Source organism: Cebidichthys violaceus, unplaced genomic scaffold (genome assembly GCF_023349555.1).
Source record: "Cebidichthys violaceus isolate CVI_PGR_0920_01 unplaced genomic scaffold, fCebVio1.0.p SCAF_6, whole genome shotgun sequence".
In the NCBI taxonomy this organism is placed as follows: Eukaryota; Metazoa; Chordata; class Actinopteri; order Perciformes; family Stichaeidae; genus Cebidichthys; species Cebidichthys violaceus.
The window spans coordinates 2,598,642-2,607,454 of record NW_027176816.1 but is presented as its reverse complement, the minus strand read 5'-3'; the positions used below and the strand labels follow the sequence as shown (position 1 = coordinate 2,607,454).

The 8,813-nt window shown below is 40.8% G+C and overlaps 1 protein-coding gene across 1 annotated transcript; it reads left to right on the top strand.

Moving 5' to 3' along the window:
- Nucleotides 1-756: 756 nt before the first annotated feature.
- racgap1 (Rac GTPase activating protein 1) lies at nt 757-8,761 on the top strand. Its single transcript, XM_068732994.1, has 17 exons — nt 757-894; nt 1,276-1,381; nt 1,487-1,689; nt 1,811-1,953; nt 2,184-2,253; nt 2,343-2,396; nt 2,503-2,580; nt 2,711-2,828; nt 3,328-3,470; nt 3,691-3,855; nt 3,958-4,053; nt 4,428-4,626; nt 4,893-4,998; nt 5,742-5,874; nt 6,831-6,957; nt 7,078-7,177; nt 7,791-8,761. Exons 2-17 carry the CDS (start codon nt 1,297-1,299, stop codon nt 7,864-7,866), a joined length of 1,896 nt encoding a protein of 631 aa, XP_068589095.1. The 5' UTR covers nt 757-894; nt 1,276-1,296; the 3' UTR covers nt 7,867-8,761.
- Nucleotides 8,762-8,813: the final 52 nt, after the last annotated feature.

Below are 8,813 nucleotides of genomic sequence, written 5' to 3'. Positions count from 1 at the left end.
TATATATATATACATTATATATAATATATATATTTTAATCCATGGGTATAATATATATATATATATATATATATATATATATATATATATATATATATATATATATATATATATATACATATATATATGGATACCCATGGATTGACATCGTGGTTTTTTAAATTATGAAAAAAAAATTCAAATATGAATCACTTCTGTTAATGTCTTGTCATGTAGCTGTAGAGTTGGATTGACCAAAAATAGTAATATGGTGGTAATTATGATAACGTTTTTATGATAAAGTTTTTATGATAAAGTTTGTAAGGCTTCTGCGGTGCTACAGATGCAGCACATTACCTCTCAGCCACAGCATACCGTTATTATCAACGTAACTGTGTGTAATAGCTTACAGCTTCTGCAAAGTCGTTATTTTTCCACAGAAATAACCGTTTATTCGCCAATTTGGAACGTATTTTGAAAGTTGTGACCGGAAGTCTAACGTTATTCTCCTCACTGATTCCTGCTTTTTGATTTTGTATCAGTCTGTTTCTTTGATTGTTGGCTAATTTATAACATTGTATTTCCAAACCAAACTAACGTTTAATATTCGTGATATTTCTGGTACTCTTTATTCTGCATGTTTATGCCTTTTCTGTGGTGCTAACGAGCGACCGTTACGGCTATTTTATTTCGAAAAATACGCCCACGGAAGTTCTTGACATGCGCGCAGTGGTCATCGCTCATTGGCTAGCGGCGAAATTTGAAATGCAACGCGCTCATTGCAGTTGTAGCTGCGGAAGAATGTGGACAAAGGTACGACGAGGTGGTCGCTAAAAAACGAAAAAGAAACAGCATTTCTGCGTTAAACACCACCGACAGGGTTTTGCGGTTCAACCTTTCTCCAGTACCGAATCGGTAGGTAACTGTTGCTAGCTAATTTTTGCTAACATGTGAGCTAAAAAAATAACCGTCGTGTTGTTTTTCCGTAATAACGTTACAGTTGAAAATGCTAAACTAGCTAGAACAGAAACAACAGGAGGCAGCTGCACTAAACGCATTGGCAAATGAGGAATAACTTGTGGTATTTAAATGAGCCTGTGGCGGCTAATTTATATTTGTGTGCATTGTTATCGTTGCCATTATGTCTGATAATAACTCTCATTTCCTCTTAACAATTCCTCAGATGTCTTAACTTAACGCTTGCTACGTTGCAAATGAGCCACACACCAGCCCAATCTAAACAGAACCGCAACCCCTGTTCTATGAATGAACTGTTCCTAATGTCTCTCTTTGAAGGGTCTTCAGTTATAGACCATCATGCAGACTGCTGTGCAGGGCCTCCAGGGTTTATATGATCAGCTGAGGACGCAAGTTGACCTTCTCAACGAGAATATTGAACCAAGTGAGCACTTTACGATTCTTTTGTTTATCTTTACTATCTATCCTTTGAGACATAGGATCCTACACAGATGCCTGTCACGGTACTATGTGCATCCTCCTTTCTCAGACTTCATCCAGTTGGCACAAAACTTTGATGACTGTCGTCGCAAATGGCTGAGGGCCGAGCAAGACCTGGGCTCCTGCAAGGAGGTGCTCACCAAAGCAGAGACGGAGAGGGGATCCCTGGAGGTCAAACTGAAACACGCCCGCAACCAAGTCGATATCGAGATCAGGCGCAGACAGAAGGCTGAGGCCGACTGTGAGAAGTTGGTAAGTTGGCTCAAATGCAGACCCTTGTTTTTGTTTTACACATGTTGATTTTAGTCTGCTGGTAATTCACCTGGTTCAAGGAGTCTCTCATTTGTGCTTTGCTTGCATTTCCATATTACAGGACCGTCAAATTCAGCTGATCCGGGACCTCCTGATTAGTGAGGGATCCTCCAACAGCATCCAGCTGAGTGCAGAGCAGCGCTCAGCTCTCGCCTTCCTGAACACAAACTGCCAGGCAGCAGCCAGCCTGAATACCAGCCGAAGGTAATAAACCCTGTTACCCGTTGCTGAAGTACAACGTTTCTGGTCATCTATTTATCACATGAATGCACCTTTCCAGCACACTTTCAAATGCACTTCCATTTAGATTTTTTAAAGATGAAATAACAAAACAATTTTTAGAAATGCTTTTGGTGGAGGCAAGTGTAAATATACTGCGTGTCGGGGAAATGCTGCTGACTGGCTTGACACATGCTTTCTGTTGCTCCTGATAGACTGACTAGGATAGATGAGTCCGCCTCCATATTGTCAGATATCAGCTACGACAAAACAGATGACTCCCTCGTAAGTTACTTCCCTTCTCAGTATCATGTAGAGTTAAATTAACATTATATACTGTATCAAAGGATTCTGATGTGCTTGATCTGTGACAGGACTGGGACTCGTCCAATGTGAGGACAGTGCGACTCAAGAAGAGAGAGAAGAGGGTATGATGAGTGCATGTGCACTGTTTCTCTTTAAACGTTTGTGTTTGGAAGATTGGCTTCATGTTCGCTGGAGATACAGATGTCATGTCTGCTGTCTTGATTTCAGCGCTCCTCGAGAAATCATGTCGACGGTCCCCCGGTTGCCTCCAAGCGGTCTCGATCAACAGGCAGAGCTTTAGAGAGGGTAGGGAAAAGCAGATGTTTTGTAGCACGCCTGTAACCAGACTATGCAAGTGCCCAACGTACTGTTGGGCACTTGCATAGTCTGGTTGTATGTCGTTATTCTGACTTTTTTTATTATTCATTTGTGACAGGTAAATGAGACCCTTGTTACAAAGACCACAGTGACTGTCCCTGTGGATGGAGGACCCGTTGAGGCCGTTTCTACCATTGAGAGTGTTCCTTATTGGACTCGCAGCAGGAGAAAGACTGGTAAGATTTCTTTATAACAGAAAAAATGTAAGCTTGGGTTATGATGGGCCCCGTTCTTCATATGTGGCACAACTCATCCAGGCTAATACAATTTGAGCCAGTTCAAATGACCGTGTTTATTTTTGATCCAGCTAACGTGATTCTTCAAACACAACTTGATATATAAGTAATTCGTTTGGGAGAATTCTATTGTTCTTTTTTGTTGTCTTCACTCTGCCTGAAATTCTTTTGTTAATCTTTGATAAAATCCATTAAAAGCACGCTTTACATTTTAAGCCGTTTTAGAAGAACTGACAAATCTAGGCTCATTGTTGTGCTGCAGCCAAAATAAAACCGAATCAGAGGACACTGCTCATCAACCTGTTATTTGCAATGTTCTCATTATTTTTTTATGCGTGTCTTGAATATGCAGCAGCAGTGATTCAACAGTATATCTTCTCCTAACCGCAGTGGTCATGGCAGGTAACACATTGGTATTTATGTTCTATCTCTTGCTCAGCTGCCATGGAGTGGGACTCTGAATCTGTCCAGTCTGAGGACGTCTTTAAGCAGCCTGGCAACCCCGAGGCGGAAAGGAAAGTGGCGCCCAGCACTCCGCAGAGCCACGGGAGTGTCCGTCTTCACGAGTTTGTCTCCAAAACTGTACGAATGCCATTTAATCAGACTAGAAAAGCACATTCTATCACTTTATGGCTCTATTTTTGCCTTAAGGCCAATACGTTTGATCTACTCTTATAAGCTTTTACGTCTGCACAGAAACATGTTTATGCAGTATAAGTTCTTGAGTTAGCTGAACATGTAGGTGGCTGTTGACCCACAATCTTTACCAGCGTCCTAAATCATGTTAAATGTCTTTCTATAGGTCATTAAGCCGGAATCGTGCGTACCTTGTGGAAAGAGGATCAAGTTTGGCAAGATTGCACTGAAGTGCCGTGACTGCCGGGTGGTCTCTCACCCCGAGTGTCGCGAGCGCTGCCCTCTGCCGTGCATCCCCAACATGGGCGCCACGCCGGTCAAAATTGGGGAGGTGTGTGTGAGAACATTTTTCACTGATTCCTCTCATGTTTGCTTCCACTCTGGAATTTCATCCCAGTGCTGACGGATTACCCCATCTCTCATTTGTTCCCAGGGTGTGCTTGCAGACTACGTGTCTGACACGTCGCCCATGATTCCACCTCTCGTAGTCCACTGCATCAGTGAGATCGAGCAAAGGGGCCTGCATGAGGTGAGTGGTGTTTTCCTGTCCTCATAACATGCAGAAATGTGGAAGTTAGTAAAGCCTCACACCCCAGTAGTTTCCTTTTTAATGTCTTTCCCTCAAGATGCTACAGGCAGCTGTAACTAAGATTTGACAATCTGTTCCTGGGAGATTGAATTCCCAATTGCTCCAAATCTCTTGATTGCTTTATGACTGTGCTGATGGTCTCTTCTTTCTATGTTATGTTTAGCTCCTGTCTCACTTTCTCAAGATTGATACCAGCTCTGAGTACGGAGCTAGAGCCAGGAGACAATTAGCTTAGCACACAAACTGGAAGCAGAGGGAACCAGCGAGCCAAAACGATGCCCACCGATTTGAATAATTGTATTTCTTCCTCTCAGGCTGGACTCTACCGTCTGTCCGGTGCGGATCGCACAGTGAAGGACCTGAAGGAGAAGTTCCTACGCAGCAAAACGGTTCCCGTGCTCAGCAAGGTGGACGACATCAATGCCATCACTGGCCTCCTCAAGGACTTCCTGAGGAACCTCAAGGAGCCTCTTCTCACCTTCCGCCTCAACCGTACTTTCATGGAGGCAGCCGGTATGTGTGTGACTGGTGTTAGAAAAGATGCCGTTTTACCCAACATCAGTGCCTCTACTTTGTTTTTGCAATTTGTTTTGAGAAGTGATGGAAACCTCAGGCATGGATTTGTCTGGAACGAACAAAAGAAATTGATCTTCTAGTTTGTTAATCTTTTTTTAGTCTTATTTTTACACTGGAATCGGATACATTTGCTTTGAAATTGTTAATAAATCCACACAGCCTCTCTCTCTGCTAACAAAATGGTTTCCTTTGTTCCTTTTCAGAGGTTTCAGACGATGACAACAGCATAGCGCTGATGTACCAAACAATCAGTGACCTGCCGCAGCCCAACAGAGACACACTGGCTTTCTTAGTGCTTCACCTTCAGAGGTTAGTACTAAATATACTAATATACCTAATTGGAGCTATGCATAACCCAATGCATCTGATAACAAAAGCATTCATTGGGCTTTGATGCCTTGTTGGTCCTGCTACAAACTCATTGCTAAAATTTGCTGATATTCACAGAAGTCTCTCTGTAACTGACCTTTATTATTTTACTGTGTCCTCTGAATTTAATTGGGTTGAATTGCTCTAGGCAGAGATGTCTCATTAACTTATTTCACACAGGGCAATTATTCTGTTTATTTCACCCAGGGGTCTGAAACCTTATTGATTCATGGTGCCATTTCAAAATGTTCTTGTTAATCAGTATGCTATTTCAACATTAGGATCATGACACCACATCAAAATTTAAATCTCAGAACTGCAATTTTATTCCGTCCACATCGGCAATGTGCAAAGCATCATTTTTCAGAACCATTTTTCTCCCATAATTAGGACATTATAATTGTATATTGGAGCGCTACACAAGAAGGCTACCATCCTTATGAAAACATCCACGCCTAAGTTGAAATCATGAACCATGGCAACTTTCCACCAATCCTTTTCATCACTAATAACTGTAACAAGTTCTGTGAAGAAGGCAACAAGTACCAGCCAGTCAGACGCCACTTGCTGCTGTTGGTTAAGCTGTCATGTGCCTATGGTTGCCTAATATACACTTTTAAATGTTGTATATTGTATTTCATATTTACCAAAGAGACATAATTGAGTCTATTAAAATCTTTCAGAGTTGCTGACAGCTTGGACACTAAGATGAACATCAGTAACTTGGCTCGAGTGTTTGGACCAACTATTGTGGGTCACGCCGTTCCCAACCCTGATCCCATGACGATGCTGCAGGATACCAAACGACAACCCGGGGTAAGCCTGAGTGATGCATCATGTCTATTGCGTGTCCTGTTTCTTCTTTAGTCGTATAATAATGTAGAACTTTAATGTTCTGATTGTAACAGCAAGTGCGGTTCAGTAGTACATGTCCCAGAATCCCTGGGGGCAGCCAACACTTGTTATTAAGCAGCTTCTTTACAGAAAGACAAACGGTGTATCTGTTAACGGTGTAGCCAACAAACATGCTTTTGTTTTGATAAAGAAGCCAGTCAATAACTGCCCTTTTTCCATCATGTCATGACATCGTACAGCAACCGCTGTGCGATGTCACTCTGTGAGCTCAGCTCTTCATCTAGCGGCTCACTGTGGCTGCACACGCATGCATCGTTTCCTGCTATTGAGTGCAATGCAGGAGTGTCAGACTCTGCCACTGACAATTACTAACAAGTTTGATTAGTGAGCTAATTACAGAATGTAAATTAATTCAATGGCTGCTGCTTAGACCGCAAATACGGTCTAATTTCCTGAAAAGCTTTTGGATTATAACTTCCTTTCTGTCAATCAAAATGTTTACTGTGAGACAAAACTCAAGCTGCAAAGTCTAGATGAGATTTTTATATATATATATATATATATATATATATATATATATATATTATATCATTTTAATTTTTTAAAGGATTGTTTTTACACAAAACTAATTATTGTGTTTATTAATTATCACACTAACTAAAAAATCCATTCTTTTAACCCACCTTAATAAGTGGCTGACCTACAACAAAACAACATACAGAGACCACCAACAAGCTAAATACTATATAATCCTCCGTTTCAGAACACCATCACAGTACTATGAACTCTTTCAGTAATTCCCCTCTGTCTTGCCCAGGGCATCTACACACACATTCAGCTTAGCGCTGGAAGAGGATGAGGCAACACACTGAAATAACCCTGATCTTTTGCATTCTTGCTAATCTCTCTGTGTTCAGGTTGTGGAGCGCCTGTTGGCTCTGCCAGTGGATTACTGGGCCCAGTTTGTGATGGCGGAAAGCTATCCGACTAACTTGGACCACCTGATCATCGAGAACGCAAACTGCTATGCCACCCCCGAGAGAAGTACGAGCTCACTAGACTAGGCTTTGTGTGGTTTGTTTTTTTTTCTGCAGTGTTTGCCTGGGAGTCTGGGCACAGTTGTTTGCTCGTTGATTTATCATTGTAATATTTGCACTGTTGCAGTGAGCATGCTGGGACCTCTGACTACTCCGGAACACCAGCTCAATAAAACCCCCTCCTCCAGCTCCTTGTCTCAGCGCATGAAGTCCAGTCTGACACCCAGGTAAACACACAAGCACATCATCACATCAACGGGCCTCACGCAAGAACCACTCGCACAATTTCTTCTTAAGTGGCTCGTACAAGTGATTTAGGAGAACGTGACGCTTTCAGTTGTTTTCTGGTATTAGGAATTTTCTCTTTGGTAGGAACACAATTTACGATGGAGTCATGCAATTAGTCTAATGTTTTTCACTCGTTACTTTGAAGCAATGTTGAGTTTGAAAAGCCTATAATTAGGTTGACATATTCTTGTCTGACTGCAATTTGAATTAAAGGCTAATATAATTGGGGGCGGGGGGCTACGCTACAGCATATTATCGATATTTTTTTCCCGTGGCAATATTGTACCGATACACTGACGCCAAGTATCAATCTTTTATTCTATAAACTATTAATATTGCAAATTAAACCTAAATTATTCTTACATGAGGCCCAATGATCTTACAATTACCTCTAGAACGACTGTTGTGTGCTGCTGATTCAACTGTTTAACAAAGGTATTAAATCATCTTGCATAGACTTTAATCTACTGTACAATATCTCATTATCTTTCATTGACTGATTTATTTACTCCTAATTCAATTTAATGCCATTTTGTGCGCTCTTTGTTGCAGATTTGGGAGCAAGAGCAAATCAGCAGTCGGATTTTCTCGTCAAGGAAAATTCTTTGCATCTCCACTCCTTAAATAATCCAAAGCAGCTGCACGACGATAACAACCAACAAATGGGTTTTTGCATTCATGCAGAACATATATTATGGTACCGCTCCTCCGATCTCCAAGTGTTCTTATAATCGTTTTTTAGTGTTTCACAATAGTCAGAGTTGTATTTCTGTGATTTTACGCGTTTGTAAAAGATTTTTTTTAACCAAATAGGTTTTCCTATCTATGCACACTGGTGTGTCTTTAGAGCTAATATTTTAACAAGGCATTCTACTTTCACCTCTTCACACATGAGAATGTACTGTACTGTATATGCACAGTTTTATTGTGACCTGCTTCTAAATTCAGTCATTTCTTTAGACAGTTTTTCAACTCATGTGTCACTCAGAAGTTGAATAACTGATTCTCAAGCATTTCACTCTAGGTTGTAACTGAATGTGTGACTGATGGTAACATTATCTTTTAAGTTGTTTTTTTTTCATGTTTGTATTCTATTTCTTTTGCCTTCATCCTCCAGAGAAATGTAAATGTTTCTTTCCTTTTCATACTACAAACCAGTAGTTCTAAGATGTTAATATGGATCTTCGACCAGCTTGAGGTTGTGAGGTTATAGTTAATTGGCATTAATCTCCTGAGAACAGGGACATAACTTTAATATCGTCACTTGCAGTTGTTTAGCACTGCCAGTGATCAGGAATGATGACTGGTTTATGTCACAGGCTGTAACCTCTGCCAGATAATTTCACTTCTGTTTATTGCTCTGTGTAATGTTTGTACTCTGGGTGGATGCTTATGAGCAGTCCCACGCAAGAGGCAATTACTTTGTAAGATTAGCCAGTTAAGTTGTCGTGGCATTATTTGATTAACTATTGGCACAAATTTTGTACACGAGTTCATGCTTTAAAATTCATGTAACTTTTAAAATACAGTTCTAACCTTAACAAAAATGTCTTGTGTGTCTTTTGTCAAATGTTT